General features: G+C 40.7%; 1 protein-coding gene across 10 annotated transcripts in view; it reads left to right on the plus strand.

The window, feature by feature from the left end:
- Positions 1–21345, plus strand: part of hdx (highly divergent homeobox) — a 110917-nt gene that overhangs the window by 61183 nt on the left and 28389 nt on the right. For all 10 annotated transcript variants that reach the window (XM_080187375.1, XM_080187377.1, XM_080187369.1 and 7 more), the window contains one exon: positions 9172–9225. In XM_080187375.1, the coding sequence (XP_080043501.1) occupies positions 9172–9225 (54 nt within the window). The remainder of the gene's footprint in view (positions 1–9171; positions 9226–21345) is intronic.

Genomic DNA, 21345 nt, shown 5'->3' on the forward strand with positions numbered 1-21345 from the left:
TTTTAAATAAAAAGCCTGTTGTAGTCAAATGAGGAGAGGGGAGCCCTTCAATTCCCCCTCACTTGGTCATAACAGAAATTTGGGTCTTGCTGTCCAGGTAAAACATACAGAAAAATTGCAAGTAGGGAAAGAAATCGATTTTTTTTTTTGAAGAAATTTTAAAAATTCCAGAATAGATTTTTTTTCCTTGTGGTTGGCAGTGATAGAAAACAACAGAATTTCCCCATTCAAAGCCATTCAACATTCCTAGAACAGAATGAGGTAATTGGCAACCAATTAGAAGTCCTAGCCATTGAAGAGTTAAGAGGTATAGCTATATATTTAGCGAGAAAATCTGACCAAAAGCTGAGAAATCCAAAAGACAAAGATAAGCATTGAATCCAAAAACAGATCAGCTCAACTTAGCAAAACTACAGCTGGAAAAGCAGAGAGCAGAGCTAGAATTCCAAAAGGAAGAAACGGAAAGAAAGAGAAGGTGGAGAAAGAAAGAGAAATTCCAGTTAAAGCAGCTTGTTCTGAGCAGGGAAAGACTGACTGTACTCAATGACAACATTACTAGTAATGGATTGACTGTTGACTTCGCTCAGGACTCTTAAAGTTCTCCCAGTTAATATTAAAGTTTGATGAGAAAGATATGGAAGCATTCTTCATCTCATTTGAGAAGCTTGCAAAGCAGCAAAAGTGGCCAACTGAGCACTGGATCTTGCTACAGCAAAGCAATTTAATAAGGAAAGCCCATGAAGTTTATTCTCTACTGTCCAATGGCAGTTTATCAAATTATGAAATGACATACTTTCCTAAGTGCATTGGAGTTAGTGCTGGATGTGTACTGCCAAAAATGCCAAATTCTTCAAAGTCATCTGCAACAAACTCAAGTTCAAAAAGATTAAACAACTTGCTTTCACCCAATGGACACTTAAGATAGAGTTCACCTGTGAAAGCCTCAGGTGTAATTCTCCTCGAGTTTAAAAGCTCACTTTCTCTTTCCATAAAATCTCATGTGGAAGAACAAGAAGCTACATGAGCCAGACAATCAGTCTTCCTAGCAGAATACTATAAGTTAACCCACAGACCCCCATTTCAAAATGAACTGGAATCTGATAATTCTTACAGGATAGGATGGTTAGCCAAAACAGGCCCAGATGAAAAGGGGAGTAATGATAGAAATTCAGATCAATCCCCAACTTCGAAAAGAAGGCACCAAGATAGGATGGTTTCCTAACTTTATATTATGTGCTTTCTGAACATACAAAATAAGAGCAGAAGTAGGCTATTGGTCCCTCGAGCTTGTTCCACCATTCGCTATGATGTTGGCTAATCTGTTTATGTTTTGAATTCCACACTTCCATCTGCTCCCAATAACCTTTAATTTTCTTGCCTAACAATCTTTCTACCTCTGTCATAAAAATATTCAATGACCCTTCCAAAGTAACACAGCCCTCTTAAAGAAAAAATTCTCATCTTTGTCCTGAAAGGGCAACTTTTAATTTTAAAATGGTGCCCCCAGTTCTTGACTCAATTATGAGGAAACACCCTTTCCACATATAGCTTGTCAAGACCATTCAGGATCTCATGTACATTAGTTAAGTCACGCCTCACTTTTCTGCATTCCAGTGGAAACAAGCCAAACCTGTCCAACTTTTTCTCCTAAGACAACCTGCTCATTCCACTATCAATCCCTTGAACTGCCCCCAATACACTTGCATCTTTCCTTAAATGAGACCAAAACTGTACACACGATTCAAGATGTGGTCTAGAACACCTCAATCTCTCTGCATCATGAAATTCTATAGTTGTTTTCTGTTTCCATTATACTCACTTTTTATTATTCTTGTATAAGTGAACAACTTCATGTTTTTCCTCATTCCATTCCATCTGCCAGATTTTTGCCCATTTGTTGAACCTATCTATAACCATGTGCAATTTCCTTATGTTTTCTTCACAACATACTTTCCTACCTATCTTTGCGTCATCTGAAAATTCAGCTACTATGCCTTTGCTTTCACTGTAGTACATCAGGCCACCTGAGACAGAACTGCTGGCAAAGTCCCAAATGTGATACAGCAGTCAAGAACGTGTATGTAACCATGAAAGTTGCGGACCTATATTCAACTGTGACTGGAAAACAGAACTAGCAGGACTTTGTATTTAAGGAAAAATTTTGAGGAATTGGTGAAGTGTTGAAACAAACAAAATTGATTCCAACCGACAATAAACAGGCAACACTATTTTATATCTCATGTTCCAAGCTTATGGAGAAGAGATGGCAAGATTCAGAACTCAACAAGGACAATGATGCAGCACCCCCACCTCACTTCTGGGAATTGAAAGACCTTCCTTCTTGCCTTGTTGACAAGATACTTATAAAAATCACTTAACGTTGTTCAACAGCTGAAGATAAACTATTCTAAGGTTAATAGCTTGGACAAAAGACCTTGATTTTTAAGATAGCTGTCCAGACAAATTATTGACAGTTGGAGAGAGTTCATATGACTGGGCAAGTTATTTTTGTGTGGTTTTTGTACATTTCTCAGAGTAGAACGAGTAGTTGAGCGAAGAGAAGCTCCTGGCTGTATCTCTAACAAACTTGGACCCTGTCCACTAATTTGACTTGGTCTCCATTCTGCAGTGGACAGAGGTTCCTTAAACAAGGAATTGAACTCTGCAGCAGTGTCTCCAGGAATACAGAACAATCAGATACAGCTTTAAACTGCTTCAGCATTGAAAGCAAAACGGCCAGGTTCAGTCCGCAACCAACAGATACTCCAAGCTGCAAAATGTGAACTTTTATTTCTTACAGACAATAATTTGGCCAAATCTATCCACCCCTACTCTATGGCACGGATCAATTCTGGCCTCCCAGATTGCCTGGCTCCACTACAGTTTATCTATTGCCACAACAGGTCCTCGGCAGACTCTTATCTCCCTGGCCCTACGCTCAACCCGAGAACACCTGGAACACAAAGACACTTATGTCAGACTCCTATTTATTGATTCACGCTGAGCCTTCAACACCATTATTCCGACAAAACTCGTCTCCAAAATACATGGTCTAGGGATTGGCTCTTCCCTCTGCGACTGGATCCTCAACTTCCTAACCCACATACCACAATTACTAATGTAGGCAACGACACCTTAACACCAGCGCCCTGAAAGGCTGTGTCTCCAGCCCCTTACTATACTCCTTATACACTTATGGCTGTATTCACTTATGGCTCTGTGGCCAAATTCCCCTCCAACTCAATTTTCAAGTTCGCTGATGACACACCATAGTGGGGCGTATCTCAAACAACGCTGAGACAGAGTTCAGGAAAGAGAGAATCTGGTGAATTGGTGCAATGGACAATAATCTCTCCCTCAACCTCAGTAAAACAAAGGAGATAGTCATCAACTTCAGGAAGCAAGGTGGAAGACATGCCCCTGTATACGTCAATGGGGATGAAGTGGAAATGGTCGAGTGCTACACATTTCTAGGTGTCCAGGTGACCAGTAATCTATGCTGGTCCCTCTAAGCCAACGCTATAGTTAAGAAAGCCCACCAATGTCTCTACTTTCTCAGGAGGCTAAGGAAATTTGCCATGTCCGCTATGACTCGTGCCAACTTTTACAGATGCACCATAGAAAGTACCCTTTCTGAATGTATCACAGCTTGGTATGGCACCTGCTCTGACTTAGGCTGCAAGAAACTACAAAGGTTGTGAATGTGGCTCAGTCCATCACAAAAACCAGCTTGCCATTCATTGATTCTGCTTACGCTTCCCACCGCCTTGGAAAAGCAGCCAGTATAATCAAGGACCCCAGGGACCTTGCACATGCTCTCTTCCACCTCCTTCCATTGGGAAAAAGATACAAAAGTCTGAGGTCATGTACCAACCAACTCGAAAACAGCTTGTTCCCTGCTGCCATTGTACCTTGGATCTACCTTGTATCAAGCAAATCTTTCTCTACACTCTAGCTATGACTGAAATGTTGCATTCTGCGCTGTCTCCTTTCCTTCTCCCTTATGTACTCCATGAACGACCCATCATCAACTGCCAAGAAAAATGCTTTTATCAATGCTCGCCGGGCAGTCCAGAATAAACTGCGTAAAATGCAGGATACCTGGCTGCGTGCCACAGCAGGTGAAATACAGGGATACACTGACAGAAACAACTTGAAATGGTTCTATGAAGCCCTCAACACTTTCTACAGACCTCAATATCTCGGGAGTTCCTCCCCTTCTGAGAACAGATGTTACAACTCTCATTGCAGAAAGGGCTCAGATCCTGCAGAGATGGGCAGAACGCTTTGAAGCTGTCCTGAACCGACCATCACCTATTAACGATGAGGCAATCGACAGGACTCTCCAGGTCGATATCAGCAGTGTCATGGATGACCCACCGGTAGTAGCCGAAATCATGAAAGCTGTCAGCCAGCTTTCCAGTGGCAAAGCCCGAGAGGCAGATGCCATACCCACAGAGATCTACAAAGCTGCTGGTCCTGTACTTATCGAAAGCTCACCGAGTTGTTCCAGTCCTTTTGGAAGCAAGGATCCATTCCTCAGGAACTTAAAGATGCTTCCATTATACAGCTCTACAAGAGGAAGGGCAATCGGCAAGTATGCGACAGCCACCAAGGAATCTCGTTGCTCTCCATCACAGGAAAAACCCTGGCAAGAGTCCTGCTAAATCGTCTGGTCATTTATCTGGAGCTGGTTCTGCTTCCAGAGTCACAGTGTGGCTTCCGCAAAGGTCACGGGACTATTGACATGATTTTTGCTGTGAGCCAGCTTCACAAGAAGTGTCAGGAGCAGAATCACGAGCTCTACACAACCTTTGTTGACCTCGTGAAAGCCTTCACTGTCAGCTGACAAGGGCTGTGGAGAATCATGTCAAAGTTCAGCTGCCCCCCCCGCAAATTCATTCAGATGGTATGCCAGTTCCATGATGGCCAGAGTACTGGATGGCGGAGAATCTTCTAAGGCATCCCCAGTCACCAGTGGCATCAAACAGGGCTGTAGGCTCACACCCACACTGTTCAGTTTGATGTTTACTGCCATGCTGAATGTTGCCTTCCAGGAAGTGTCACTGGCCTCAAGTACAGAGTGGATGGGAAGTCTTCAACCTGAGGAGACTTCAAGCTATTACCAAAGTGAAGGAGACTGTTATGAGAGACTTCTTTTTGCCAGTGACTGTGCCCTGTATGCTGGCTCAGAGCCAGAGATGCAAGTCAGTATGGACAAATTTTCCACGGCTTGTGACAACTTTGGACTCACCATCAACATTAAAAAAACCGAATTCGTGCACCAGCCTGTTCCTCATGCACCGTACACAGAACCTATAATCACAATCAAAGGGCAGAAACTACAGGCAGTGGGTCAGTTCGCTTATCTTGGCAGCACTCTCTCCCAAGCAGTGACTATTGATACAGAAGTTAACCGCAGAATAGCAAAGGCAAGCTCTGCTCTCGGTAGACTGCACTCCACTATATGGGAACATCAAGGAATCAGCCCACCAAAAAAAACTGAAGGTCTATAGCGCTGTGGTACTCACTACCCTCCTGTCTGCCTATGAAACGTGGACTGTGTATCGAAGGCATGCAAGACAGCTGAATCATTTCCACATGACTTGTCTTCGCAGAACATTATGCATCAGATGGCAAGACAAAGTACCTGACACTGAAGTTCTTTCTAAAGCAAGCCTACCATCAGTCCACACACTACTGATGAGAGCGCAGACCCAGTGGGCAGGTCATGTCATCCGTATGCCAGACGAGCGCATAGCCAAGCAGCTTCTTTTTGGGGAATTCTCTGCTGGAAGACGCTCGCGTGGAGGGCAGAAGAAACATTACAACGACACACTCAAGGCCTCCCTGAAGTCACTTGACGTAGACACGATCACCTGGGAAATGCTGGCACAAAACCGCCTTACCTGGTGTTGCCTCATCCACAAGGGCTGTCAAGCTTACGAAGCAAGGTGCGTTGCTGAAGCACAACTTAAGCGTGAGCTCCGCAGGTCTAGAGCCACCAGCGCAACAACTGCAGTGCCTACACAAGTCTGTCCAATATGTGCCATTACGTGCCTGAATTGACCTGATCAGTCAGCTTCGGACACATCGCATCCAGCCTCAAAATGACTAATGTGTCGAGGTCCTCAGCATCGACGATGGACAAACAACAAGCTTTGCCTGTATAGCGCACAAGAAACAATGCTTTTCACTGAATCCCAATACATGTGACAATAAACAAATCGGATCAAGTAACCTGCATCTGTCTGTATGAACTTGGAGCACCTGCGCCTGTGGAAGCTGGAGCATATTATTATTTTCCCAGGCCAGTTGAAAGATAATAAAACCTCCTCCTTTTAAGCCCTAGAAAACCTGGTTCGTTTATGATCACAACAGATAGACAGTTGAAGGTATCTTATTTTACAAAAATGGTTTCAGTCGTACAATGAGAGCGAAGAGAAGGAAGCCCTTCAACCCTCTCCTCACCTGGTCAAAGCACTTGCCCTGGTGTTACAGTGAGTAATGCAGGATTACCAGCAAGGCCCCAGCTTTCATTATGAAGGTGCTGGCATTAAACCATTGAAATAGTGTTGCATCTTGCTCCCATTTTTTTGTTTTACGTAGGCAGAATGCACATACCTTGAATGTGGTTTTACTTGTTTTACGTTATATTACAAAAGAATTGATGGAGATAAAAATGTTCATTCACAATGAATTGCATTTGACTGATTGGTGTCTTGCGCCTGAAGTTTGTGAGGAATCAGTGTGATTCAATGTCATCTGACCGGTTGACAAACTACAGTAGATTTGGAAAAAGCTTATGAGCAAATTCTATTCTTAACTAGAAGTTGTATTAACTCACATTAGCTGCTTTATTCAAATAATGGGATACTGCATAATTTCATAGTGAGGGAAGCTGTGCATAAAAATCAAGAAAAGAGGATGCTGCAAAAACTGTTGGTCTGGCAGCATTTGTAAAGAGAGAAAGCAGAATTAATGTTTTGAGTCCTTTGGCCCTTCGCCAGAACTGAAGGAAGGGAGAAGGTGTTAGAGCTGTGAGAGATTGCACAAAAAGTGGCAACTTTAAGAGCAAAAGACAGATGGCCTGCTGTGGGGAAGGTGAGGGGGGGTTAGTTGCATTGAAGCAATATATGTACGGGATATTTTACAACAGAGGTTAAGATACAGGAGAAAGCTGCCAAACTCAACATTGAGTGCCAAAGGCTGCAACGTATCCAACTGGAAGATGAGATGTTGCTTTTCAAGATTGTGCCAGGCTTTACTGGAGCATTACAGCAGGCCAAGGACTGACATGTGGGTACACGTACAGAGTGCTAAGTTAAATGGCAGGCAACGGGAAAGTTTGGGTCATGCTTGGGTCACCCACCCAGTCTGCATTTGGTGTCCCCAGTGTAGAGGGGCTATGTGAAAGACTGCTTATGAGATGAGTGTCTTCATGTTTGGATATTTATTTCCTAGAACTTGAATGCATCCAGGATACCAAGAGCACTTTGCAGCCTGCGTGCTTTGCATTGCTGAGTTAACACACATTTTATACTTTCACTTAAACTCATGTTTTATTAAGTTCAAATCTCTAAAGAAAACTGTACAAAAATTTGGTAATTTTATGCCAAAGGTTGTATTATTCAAATGTTGTTCAAACAGGATCAGAAATTAGGAAATCCTGTATTTCAGTTTTGCAAAGCTCAACTGCAAATACATGCTAAACATTTTGTGGCAGCTAGCATCCCTATTACACATTGAATATGGAAAACTGTGGATTGTCATTATGCTGGAAGACCACCTTTGTCAGTTTGACCCGTACAGCATATTGCTACAGCATCCTTTGAACTTTGAACAGTTTATTCTAAATTCACTTGGGGAGTTGGTTTAGAAGCTCAAACGATACTGTCATTACTAAAGCTTGATCTGAGTTGGGTGGAGTTTGTTAGTGTTGTACCGTTTTGATGTTTGAGTGATGCCACAAGAACACAATGCTTTAATTCATCTTGTATTAAATCTTGGAGCGCAAAAGGCAGCCATTTGGCCAATGTACCTGTGCTAACTCTTTGAAATAGCTATTCAATTCTTTTAACAATCATCGCTTCTCAGCCTTTTGGCTAAGTTCAAGTGTAGTATTGACATGCTGTGCTTGGTTGAAGTCATTAGGTTACATTTTAGCTTAATTTGAAGCAATTTTTAAAAGTGGTATTTTTAAAAGTGGCTAAGGTGCAAATGAGATCAAGCCTTGGAGAGGAGCTATGCCTACTCCAATCAGCTTGGATCATGTAGGTCAAGCCCAAGACGGGAGGTGAGAGCCCTGTCTTGTCAGCTTTTGGACTTGATTTGATTGAATTGGAGTCAAACAAAAAATCGTGCTCTAGTGCACTGAAATATTTCCTTAGCCACTGGTAGTCACCAGAAACGTGTTTTAACAGCAGGGACAATCAATTGACAAATCATCTTCAGACTCATTCTCTCAACCTTTTTCACTTCGTCCTTCAGGATCCAAACTGCGAAAGACTGTGTTCATATTGCAGTTTGAGACGTGCTTTGAGTCCTGTTTACACTCACCATCATGACAAAACTAAAAATGGTGTTTAAATGGAACTGCAAGACAAACCATTAATTTTACTGTTCGCTATTAAATAACGCTTAGAGTCAGATTACATCTTTTCCATCTTCAGGAAGAAAATGCAAGATAAATTACCATGTGAATTTAGGATGTTGTGTAGTGTCAGGTAGATAAACAGCAGCCTTGTGTTGTCAATATCCAAATGCAAACCAAAAAGAAAACTGACTACCATTCAAATTACAGGAGAGAATTGGAAGTGTCAGAAATACTGGCACAACTGCCTGCAGTGTTTGCTTGTCCATCTGCTTTGGTGAACTACTTGAACATTAAAGAAACCAACTTCTAAAGTATCCCAACTCTTGTAAATTAACATCTGTAAACTGCATTCAGGATAATGCAACACGGATTTTAGTCATTGTGATGGGTTTTGTTTAAAGATCTGGTATAGTAAAATTGATTGTAAAATATTCAAAGTATTGTCAACTGATACAAATGTTTAACATAGAATTTTGCTCGAATTACCTGAGGCTTAAGAATACCTGATTGTGGAAAAAATTAATGGTTTGTTTAACAGTTCATAATTTGAATAGTAACATTATTCTTTGCTTCAGGTATCGGGCTCTGTCCTACTGCCTTGTATAACTGGAACCTCAAGGAAAAGAACAGTAAGTATTCAGTGCACACTTGCTGTTAATTTTAAGATCCTGCTTGTTCATCAATTGGAAATTATTGACCCTTTTCCCACAGAAGTCTTCCCTTATTTATAATGAACACTGGTATTGATCAGAATGACATGTTAGTTCCTAACTATCTTTATAAAGAAATTAAACTCACAGAAGCCTAATTGCACAAGAACGTGGAGGCACACGAAAGCCTACTTGACCCATTGAAGTTTATCTCTGTCATCCAACTCTCCCGTCAAAGTGTCCAAGTGTACTTTGGTAAATCCCATTATGTTTTGTCTAACTCGTCTGTATAACATTATTTCACATATTTATTGCTTTCATGCCGATATATTTGAAAGTTTATGCTTTGCTTCTCTAACTTCTTGCTTACTTTGAAGTAATAACCTGAACTTAGCTATAACATTTAATATTCTATCCACTTCAGTGAAACCCGCCCCACTTTAAAAACATTTTTATCCAGTGGAATTTGAAGCCTTACTGACTTTCATATCTCATCATTTTTTATATCTGGGATCATTCTTCTTGCTTTTTATTCTCTAATATCTATTTTTTACTATATTGGAATGTCCAAGAATCAGCAAGTTACTTAGGAGTGGACTTAAACGTAAACATTACACAAACTCAAATCTCTGAAGACACTAAGGTTGTCATTCTCCACCATATCTCGAGTTACCCTGTACTTTTTATTTGTAATGCAAGTATTTTGGAAAGCAATGGTGTAATCATGATTTTTGTCTGCAAGCCTCTTTTTCAAACCAGAATTTTAGTATTTCATTGCATCCTGAAGGTGAAACTAGGAATTTGACTAGGCTGTTCTCGTCTCCAGGCTATTTGCCATTCAATATCATGGCTGATTTGTATTCTAACACTATCCATCCATGCTTGCTCCATCTGACTTAAGACTCTTCGCCAATAAAACTGTGAATTTTAATACACTAGAAAACATTTTTACTTGTTAGGGTCGATTCTCTGATCCGAGTCTCTCATTTGAGAGTTCTGCTTCCTTGGAGTATTAGACAAAGATTGTGTGATAACACTTAAGACCAGATTTCTGATCTGTGCCCTGGGAACAACTTTATGTTAGAAATGCAGGATTGATGAATTAATCTTTTTTTGTTGGGTTTCACGTTCTACTTTGTGTCAGCCATTGCTCAGTTGGTAGCTGTCACCTCAAGAGTAAGAAAGGTGTGAGTTCAAATCCCACTCCAGGAATTTGACCACAAAAACTGAGGTTGGCATTACAGTGAAGTCCTAGAGAATGCTTCCCTGTCAGAGGGTACTGTCTTTCAGGTGAGATGTTAAACTAGGATCCTGCCTGCTTTCTCAAGTAGCCTTATGATCCAAATGGGCAAATATTTCCAGTGTCCTGGCCAATAATTGTTTTTCAATCAACATCACTTAAAGACATCTGAGATCCCGCAAACAGCAAATGAGCTCTCATGCTTCCTACATTATAACAGCACCTAACTTCAGAAAGTATTTCATTGACAGCAAAATACTTTGAGAGGTATGGAGTTCATGAAAGCTGCTATGTCAATGCAAGTCTTTCTATTTTTCTTTACTTTATTTCCCATACAATAACAGCTAAGCCTGCTGAAAGGAATTATTTGAAAGAGTTTGAGCAAGTTAAGTTTTGATGCTTCTCATCTGTTAGGATGTGATTCCTACCTGGTGTTTCTTCGAATCAATGCTTAAGCAAGACCTAGCATATCAAAATATATTGAAGAAATGTCCAGATGTTGGCTTGTAACATCTGCCAAAAACCTGATCAATTGTTGTCATATCTAAGTATTTTGCTGCATCATTGATGGTGACAGCTAAGAAACTATTGGAAAATTCTACTAAATCCACTTTTTGGATAGAAATCATTTTCTGTGAACGATCTGCTGCTGATCTCTGGAGAAGATTGGTTTTCTATACTATTTTTTAATCCCAGTTTCTTAGCTCTTTGTTAACCATAAGTTTTAATCAGCAGCAGTGTTTCAGCAATTACTGAAACATGGCTAAGAGAAGGAAAGGACTGGCAGCTTGATGTTCCAGGGTATAGAGGCTATAGGAAAGATAGAACAGGAGGTAAGAGAGGAGGGGGAGTTGCACTTTTGATTTGGGAAAGCATCACGGCCATATTGAAAGGGGATATATCCAAGGGTTTGGCCACTGAGTCTTTATGGGTAGAACTGAGAAATAAGGAGGAGGAAATCACTTTGATAGGGTTGTACTATAGGCCCTCAAATAGTCAGCGGGAAATTGAGGAGCAAATATGTAAGGAGATTACAGATAACTCCGAGAAAAATAGGGTGGTAATAGTCGGAGATCTTAATTTTCCCAACATTGATTGGAACAGCCATAGTATTAGAGGATTGAATGGAGAGAAATTTGTTGAGTTTATTCAGGAGTAATTTCCCACTCAGTATGTGGATGGCCTGAGTAGAGAGGAGGCAAAACTTGACCTCCTCTTGGGAAATAAGGAAGGACAGGTGACAGAAATGTTAGTGAGTGATCACTTTGGGATCAGTGACCATAATTCTATTGGGTTTTAAGATAGCTTTGGGGAATGATAGGTCTGGCCCTAAAGTTAAAATTCTAAATTGGGGCAAGACCTATTTTGATGGTGCCAGGCAGCAACTTTGAAAAGTTAATTGGGGGAGTCTGAGAGGGCAAAGGGATATCTGGTAAGTGGCATGCTTTCAAAAGTGTGTTAACCAGGGTTCAGGATAAACACATTCCTCTTCGAGTGAAGGACAAGGCTGGCAGAAGTAAGGAACCCTGGATACCCTGGGATATTGAGGCCCTGGCCAAGAAGAAGAAAGGTGACATGCATAGGCAGCTGGGATCAAGTGAATCCCTTAAAGAGTATAGGGGGTGTAGGAGTAGAGTTAAGAGAGAAATCAGGAGGGCAAAAATTATTTTGTTTTGGCATATAAGGCAAAGGAGAATCTAAAGAGCTTCTATCGATACATAAAGGGCAAAAGAGTAACAAGGGAGGGAGTAAGACCTCTTAAGAATCAACAAGGTCATCTATGTGCATGTGGATCCACAAGAGATAGTGAGATCCTAAATGAATATTTCTCATCAGTATTTACTATTGAGAAAAACATGGATGTTAGGGAACTTGGAAAAATAAATAGTGATGTCTTGAGGAGTGTACATATTAAAGAGGAGGTGCTAGAAGTCTTAAAGTGCATCAGGGTAGATAAATCCCCGGGATCTGATGAAGTGTATCCCAGGGCATTGTGGGAGGCTGGGGAGCTAGGGAGGAAATTGCAGGTCCCCTTGCTGAGATACTTGAATCATCGATAGTCATGGCTGAGGTGCCTGAAGATTGGAGAATGGCAAATGTTGTGTTTTTGTTTAAGAGACTGCAGGGAAAAGCCTGGGAACTATAGGCTAGTGAACCTCGCATCTGTGGTGGACTATAGGCCAGTGAACCTCGCATCTGTGGAGGATAAATTGTTGGAAGGTATTTTGAGAGACAGGATCTACAGCCATTTAGAGACGCAAGGACTGATTAGGGACAGTCAGCATGGCTTTGTGAGTGGAAACTCATGTCTCACATTTAATTTGAGTTTTTTGAAAGGGTAACCAAGAAGGTAGATGAGGGTAGTGCAATTGATGTTGTCTACGTAGACTTTGACAAGGTAGGTTGTTGCATAAAGTTAAACCTCATGGGATCCAGGATGAGGTATCTAAATGGATACAAAATTGTCTCCTTGACAGAAGCCAGAGGATGGTTGTAGAGAGTTGTTTTTCAAACTGGAGGGCTGTGACCAGCGGTGTGCCTCAGGAATCAGTGCTGGGCCCACTGTTATTTGTCATTTATATTCATGATTTGGATGAGAATGTGGGGGGCATGGTTAGTAAGTTTACAGATGACACCAAGATTGGTGGCATGAAGGACAGTGAGGAAAGTTATCAGTTGCACCAGTGGGCTGACATACGGCTGATGGAGTTTAATTTAGACAAAGGCGAGGTGATGCATTTTGTTAGATTGAACCAGGGCAGGACTTACTCAGTCAATGGTAGGGCACTGGGGAGAGTTACAGAACAAAGAGATCTAGGGGTACATGTTCAGAGCTCCTTGAAAGTGGAGTCACAAGTGGACACAGTGGTGAAGAAGGCATTCAGCATGCTTGCTTTCAATGGTCAGAACATTGAATATAGGAATTAGGACGTCTTGTTGAAGTTGTACAAGACATTGGTTAAGACCACACTTGGAATACTGTGTACAATTCTGGTCACCCTATTATAGAAAGGATACTATTAAACTAGAAAGAGAGAAGAAAAGATTTATTAGGATGCTACCGGGACTTGATGGATTGAGTTATGAGGAGAGATTGAATAGACTGGGACTTTTTTCTCTGGACTGTAGGAGGCTGAGGGGTGACCTTATGAGGTCTATAAAATAATGAGGGGCATAGAAAAGGTCAATATTTTTTCCCAAAGGTAGGGGAGTCTAAAACAAGAGGCCATAGGTTTAAGATGAGAGGGGAGAGATACAAAAGTGTCTAGGGGGCAATTTTTTCACGTGGAGGGTGGTGAGTGTCTGGAACAAGCTGCCAGAGGTAGAAGTAGAGGTGGGTACAATTTTATCTTTTAAAAAGCATTTAGATAGTTACGTGGGTACAGAGAGATATGGGCCAAATGCGGGCAATTGGGATTAGCATAAAATAAAGCATGGACAAGTTGGGCCTAAAGAGATTTGACTCAAAGCAAAGATAATAAAACCCTGGATATGCTAGTCAACTTCTCTATTTCTTGCAGCTTTTCCATGCAGTAAACCTCTATGACTCTGGCCTGTTGAATGAAACCAGAGCACCTGAAGGAGACACAGGGAGAATGTGCAAATTTCACACAGGCAGGCACCCGAAGGTAGAATGTGCAAACTCATGCAGGCAGGCGCCCGAGGGGGGAATTGAACCTGGGCCTCTGGCACAGAGAGGCAGCAGTGCTAATCACTGTGCCACCATGCTGTCAGATTTGTAACACGTGTGGACAAGATGCTGCAGAGAATTGTTACAGCTTCAATGGGCTGAATGGTCTCCTTCTGCACTGTCGGGATTCTTTGATGAAAGAACAAGTTTGTGACTAATAGGACACTACTTTCAACCGGGATATCTCTTTTAAAGAGCTAACACTGACAAAATGGACCAAATGGTCTTTTTCTATGATGCATTTGAGATTTTTTTTCACCCAGTGCCCTCTACACCTCTGACCTGAGCTGCATCTTATATTAACTCTCATCCTGTCCAAAACACTCCAGTGTGCAACCTGCAACTTCTCTTCCTCAGTGAATTGATTTCCACATCCTTGTTATTTACAGATGTTTCCATGGCTTTATAGTAAGTGGCAGTGGTGGAAGAATCAACCCAGACTGGTCTTTAAGTTCAAGTTGGTTTGTTGCAAGACAATTCCTTGGTGTTCCTATCTTAGAAGAAGCTGTCTTCCCAAGCATTCTAGCTGTCTCTATTTATAGGACAGTCAATTTCACATGTTAATTGCCATACACTGTCACTGTTTAGTTCACAAGCTAGCAATTCCCTTCAGTAATTGCCATACATTGTGATTAGTACAGTGACACATGGGCTTGCCTCACCTTGACTCCCCTTTTTCAGCCATATATTACTGATCTTATCCTTACTGTTCTGACTTTGGTCTTGTGTGTTGTTCCTCATTCCTTCACTGATTTGATTTGATTTATTATTCTCACATTATTCAACAGAACTAGAGGCACAGCCTCAAAATAAGGTGGGGGGGCAGTTTAGAACTGAGTTGAGGAGGAACTTCTTCACTCAAAGGGTGGTGATTCTCTGGAATTCTCTGCTCATTGAAGTGGTGGAGGCTACCTCATTGAATATATTTAAGTCACGGGTAGATAGGTTTCTGATAGACAAGGGAATTAAGGGTTATGGGAGGAAAGCGGGAAAGTGGAACTGATCCACTTCAGATCAGCCATGATCTTATTGAATGGCGGGGCAGGCTCGAAGGGCTAGATGGCCTACTCCTGCTCCTATTTCTTATGTTCTTATGTATTAGTACAGAGTGAAAAACGTTGTTTCTTGCATGCTTTACAGACATAGCATACCATTCATAGAGAAGAAAAGGAGAGAGTGCAGAATGTACTGTTACAGTCATAGCTAGGGTGTAGAGAAAAATCAACTCAGTGCAAGGTAAATCCGTTCAAAAGTCTGACAACAGCAGGGAAGAATCTGTCCTTGAGTTGGTTGGTATGTGACCTCAGGCTTTTATATCTTTTTCCCAATGAAAGACTGTCTCACCATTAACGAAGAGCTTTTACTATCCTAACCCCCTGTACCCACCCAGCTTCCCTGTATCCCCTTGAGCTGATTCACTATTTTAGAAGAACGACATAGGGCACTATTGAAGATGAGCCTGAGCTAGTGCATGATCACCGTCCCTTGCACTTATGCTAGGCCTCTGTTTATGTTTGAACACTGGAGCTATTCAAAGCTGTTCCATGCCAGTCCAAAAAGTCAGCATAGTTAAGAAAGAACACACACAGCATCTCTTGTAATTTGGAGCTTTCCACCCATTGCAAATGTCCAGAGCTTGGATGTATATTAGCTACAAATGACTGAATTGGGCAGCTGCAGCGCAAGATTTCTTTGCTTTTTATTGTGCCCTAATATCTTTATCAAGATTAAGATTTGGATAGTTGAGAAATAGCAGTGGAACTAAGCAATACCTCCTCACCAGTTGCACAGCTTACAACAAAATTAAGAATGAATTTTCAAACATGTCAGCAAAAAATTGGCACCCAAGCTCCATCTGGTGGTGATTGTGTGGAGGAAGTTTTGCTTCCCTTTGGGTTTCATTTGAAGTAAAAACCATTAGTGGTATAACATCACGGTTATTTATTTTTACACAATGTTTATATTCTAGAACTTTCTATCAGCTGTCAAACGGTTCAGTGCTTTTGCATCTTTTAAGGGGTTTCAAATCAAAATAAGACTTGATTTCGTGAACCCATAGAATAATTCTGAACTTATGGTTTAATTAAATATTACTGTGCCAGACTATTCAAAGCAGCTTTCCAGATGGTAATTTAGAATGGAAGACATTATCAAGTTTTCTTAGAGGGCTGTGTCAAACATGTATTATATTTATTTATATACAATCATTTGGAATAAAACTGTTTTCTTGAATTTCATTGCTATGTGCAGTAACATAAAATTTGGTCATTTAAAAAATATTGATCCTAACATTTACTACTGGAATACTGCATTCAGGTCTGGGCTGTATAATGGTAAACGAGCAATAGGAAATATTGAAAGAAACAATTCAAAATATTCAGCAAAAATATATTTAATTGAAAAACAAATACTCAGTAAGAAAGACCCCACCATGACTCTTTCAGGAAATTATGGATAGTATTAGAAAAAAAGAAAAAGACTTATAATGTTGCAAAGAACAGGGACAAGCTTGAAGGTTGGGAATAATTTAGAAACAAGCCAAGAATCACCAAAAGTTTGAAAGAAGTGGAAAAATATCATATATGAGAGTAAACTAGCCAGAAATAGAAAAACAGATTGTAAGCTTATATAAGTATGTGAAAGGAAAAAGAATAGCTGAAGTAAACTTTGGTCCCCTAGAAGCCGAGGCTATTGTGAGGAATAAGGAAATGGCAGATGCATTGAATAAGTATTTTGTGTCTGTCTTCAAAGCAGAAGACACAAGTTGCATACCCAAAAGATGGTGACCTAGCAGCTACAAAGAATTAGGGAAGTTCAGCTAATTAAAATCAGCAGAGAAAAGAGAATTGGAAAAACAGGAGCTAAAATCCAACAAAACTCCTAAAAGAAATAGCTGCAGACGTAATGACTACATCGGCTGTGATTTTTCAAAACCCCCTTAGATTTAGGAATGGTCCCATCAGATTGAAATTAGCAAGCATCTTTTCAAGAAAGGCAACAGAAAAAACTGGGAAATACAGGACAATAAATTGTAGGGAAAATGCTGGAATCTTATTATTGGAGTTGCCTTAACAATGCACTTAGTATGATTAGAATGAATCCACATGATTTAACAAAAAGGAAATCTTTTTGACAAATTTATTAGTGTTCTTTTGAGGATGTAACATAAGAGAGTAGATAAAATGAAACCATTGGATGTAGTACATCTGGATTTCCAAAAGACATTTGGTAAGGTGCCATAAAATAGGCAAGATAACAGCTCAGGGAGTTGGGAATAATATGTTAGCATGGGTAGAGGATTAGTTAATAACCAGAAGAAGAGAGTGGGCATAAATTGAGCATTTTCAAGTTGACACTGTGACTAGTGGGGTGTTGCAAGGATCCATGCTGGAGCCTCTGCTATTTACAATCTTTATTACGCTTAGATAAAGAGAACTATAAATGGGTGTTTGCTGACGATACAAAGTAAGGTGAAAAGGTAAGCTGAGGGAGGATACAGAGAAGCTGCAAAGAGATGTAGGTAGGTTTTCCAAGTGGACAACAAGATGTCAAACTGTGTATAATGTGGGGAAATATTTTTTCAGCATAGAAAAACAGAGTTGTTCAAAGAGGCTTGGGTGTGCTTGTACAAGGAAAGCATGCAGGTACAGCAAGCAATTAGGATGGCCAGTGGCTTGTTGACCTTTATTGCAAAGAGATTGGAGTACAGGAATAAAAACATCCTGTTAGAATTTACAGGGCTTTGGTGAGACCACATCTGGAGTTTTAGCCTCCATATTTAGGGAAGGAAATACTTATATTGGAGGTCGTATAGTGAAGGTTCACCAGATTGGTCCCTGGAGTGAAGGGATTGTGCTATGATATGAGGCCGAGTAAATTGGATCTGTATTTTCTAGAGTTTAGAAAAATGCAAGCTGATCTCACTGTACTGCCCCTACCGTGGGGCTGCAAGATGACAAAGTGGCCAGCACTGTTGCCATACAGCACCAGAGACCTGCATTATATTCTGCCCTTGGGTGTGTGTGGAATTTGCACATTCTCTATTTTTGTGTGGGTTTCCTCTGGATGCTCCAGTTTCCTCCCTCAGTCCAAATACCTGTAGGTTCGGTGGAATAGTTACGATAAATTTGCAGGGTGACGGGCTGGGGTTTGGGCCTAAGTAAGATGCTCTATCAGAGAGTTGGTACAGATTTGATGAGCCAAATGGTCGCCTCCTGTACAGTAGGGAATCTGTGGTTCTATGGTTTAATAGTTCTATGGAATCATACAAGATTCTATAGAGAATTGATTGGACAGAGATGCTGAGGGATTTTTTCCCTCTGATCAGGGAATCTAAAATACACAGGCATGGCCTCAGGATAAGGGATATCATTTAGAACTGAGAAAAATTACTTCACTCAAATGGGTCCACTCCTGCTCCTATTTCTTGTGGGCACCGCACTTCACAGTGGAATATATTTTCCCTTTGAGAGGTTGTTGTGATGGTTTCACTGATGATATTGGGGATGGTAAGGATGTTTGGTGGAGAGAAATGATTTCTTCTGATGGAAGTCCAGAAGAAGGAAACATAATTTTAAAATTAAACCTGGGCTGTTCACTTCACAGAATGGTGGAGATCGCAATTTCTCCAACAGAAGCTAATGATAAGCCAGTGAAAATTTTAGAACTGCAGTTGATTTTTGTTCGGGAGGATGTTAAAGGTTACAGAACCACATCATATTAATGGAGTTAAAATACAGAACAATTATGATCTATTTGAATGGGGAATAGGCTCATGGGGCTGAATGGCCTATTCATGTGCCTATCCTTAATCACCTTGAAAATATGGTGATGGATTGTCTCCTTGTGCTGATGGTGTTTCTAAGATGGTTGTTACATAGTGAATTACAGAATAATGAATAAGCAGTGTGCAATCTGCATCCAAGTTAGCATGGTGGGTTACTCGGTGCTGCCCTTTTTCTTGATGGTGGTGTTGATGGAGGATTCTGGGATGCTGTCTTATTAAAATCCTTCATTGGATCCCTCCCCCCCGATTTGAGCATCAGTTCCAAGATCTTAGTGAATTGGACTTTGCAGTGTTTGCTTGGATTCAGAATGCTAAGTCTTTGCCTATGTTGGATACCTGGCACAGTGCTGATAAGTCTGTCCAATTTTAGTAACACTCCCAAGATAGGTTTTGGATAAAATATATAAACTTGAAACAGGAATCAATGCTTTATTTGGCTGTTATCCAAACACTGTATTTAACCTATGAGACAATAGCTTCATTTCTGAATTTAAGCCATGTTATTTGCATCCTTAAGTAAATGGCATCTGTCATGAGGCTTTTGTGATTAAAAACAAAGGTTGGATTTAACCACCTATCAGCTGTTAGTAGGTGACCCTCAGAATATGTTCCTTCATTGAATTTTGTATCTAAATATATCTCAAAAACAGGCAGAATCAAATTTAGTTGCAAAGACCTCTGAATGATGCCAGGATTGGTTGTTTATGAATTAATAACTTAGGAGGGTGTGTGTTTGAGCTTTGTTGAGCAGTTTAGACCTGAATAAGTAATGAAAATGATCCTTCAAGCCGGCATTGAGAGTCAATTGTAAATTGTGGGACTGGGCTCTTGTGCCTAAATTGGGTTTTTACAACTATCTGGTTGCTTTTACAGTCATGTTTACTTACTGGTGTCTCCCACAAATTAAAAGATGTATTTGATTTATTAATTTAACACATGTTGTGTAGGCAGGTGGGGAGGAGTTTTGGTTGGATTCCTGCATGCTGTGGAGTTTTACACCTTTAAAAACAAAGGTGTGTGCCTTTGTTTTTAACAGGTTTCCCATCCAGAAGCTAACTTGATTGGGCTTGCCTTACTGTCAGGCAGGGTACCCTCAGGAGGAGGCTACAGGAGCAGTTAAGTTATTTGTTGCTGTCCTTGATTTGGGGGTCGGAGCACATGTTGTGTGTCCCACAGCGGAGATAAAGGTAAGGTTGGTGACCTTTGAGGAAGCAAAGCTGGCTCAGAAGGACCCTTACCTTTTTCCCCAGAAACCATCCTCATCTCCTTGGGCTGACGTATTTCTTAAATCCCAGAAAGTTCACATACCAGAGATAAACATGCAAGATAGTTTGCCAGCCTCATAATATTCAAATGGCCAAAGTTCATCCTCAGAGCAGATTGGGGGACCTGACCCTTGTCCGCCCCCATTAAACCTAAACATGATTGGATTGGGGTTAGGTTTGAGATTTTAAAAATAATCCCATCCCATCTGACCCCAACAAACCCAGTTTTAGGGTGAAAGTTTCTCCATTGATCTCGTGATAGATTTTCGTTACAGAATTGTAACTGATACACCACACTGTCATACAGTATGTAGAAACACATCATTTCAAAATGTATACCTTGAGACAGAGCTCTCTTTATTAAGGAACTAGGGAATGTTCACTGATTCTATGAAGCTATATGGTCGCCATACCAAGCAATCATTGACAAAATTCTGTAAATAGTAAGCAGAGTGTTTGAGGGCTTGTTAAATTTTTGTGGACTTCTGCTAATTTTTTGGTATAAGTGCTATTTCCTTATATTCTGTTTGCTTGTAATATTTTCCAGTGTAAACAAAATTCAACACTGACTTATCCTGCAGGAAATGAGTTCTGACAGTTCCTTCTCTCCCAATTGATGGATATTGTAATTTGACTTGGGTTACATTAACTAACTGTAGCAAAGGTTAAAAGACCCAGGCTGAGAATTTTTGCCCACCCCACCCGTGTGGGTTTTCTGGTAGTAGAGGCAACTCGCCATTGGCCAGAACCAGGATCACCCACTCCCACCAAAGGCAATGGTGTTTTTCATGGCCTACCAGCTGCACCCTCTGGCAACCCACCAGCCAATGGCAGGCTGCCTCTGTCACTGGAAAATCCTGCACCCAGTTTTCAACTTGATGATAATACCATCTGCTATCCAAGTTAGTGAGGAAAGGTTTGGACGCAAACATTCTTAGGTATTTACTTTCATTTATTACTTGGGATATTTTAAAAGATGTTCAGATGTAACTTCTTTGCCTAGCTAAGTTACATGAAGCCTTTGATAGCTAAAGATATGTGACCTGCAAAGACATTTAAAGGAAAAAATTAAGATGGGAAAAAGAAAGATAGAAATTTCATTCTCTTTTAGATCTTT

The sequence above is a fragment of the Carcharhinus amblyrhynchos genome, chromosome 4 (genome assembly GCF_965287045.1).
Source record: "Carcharhinus amblyrhynchos chromosome 4, sCarAmb.v2.hapA, whole genome shotgun sequence".
NCBI lineage: Eukaryota > Metazoa > Chordata > Chondrichthyes > Carcharhiniformes > Carcharhinidae > Carcharhinus > Carcharhinus amblyrhynchos.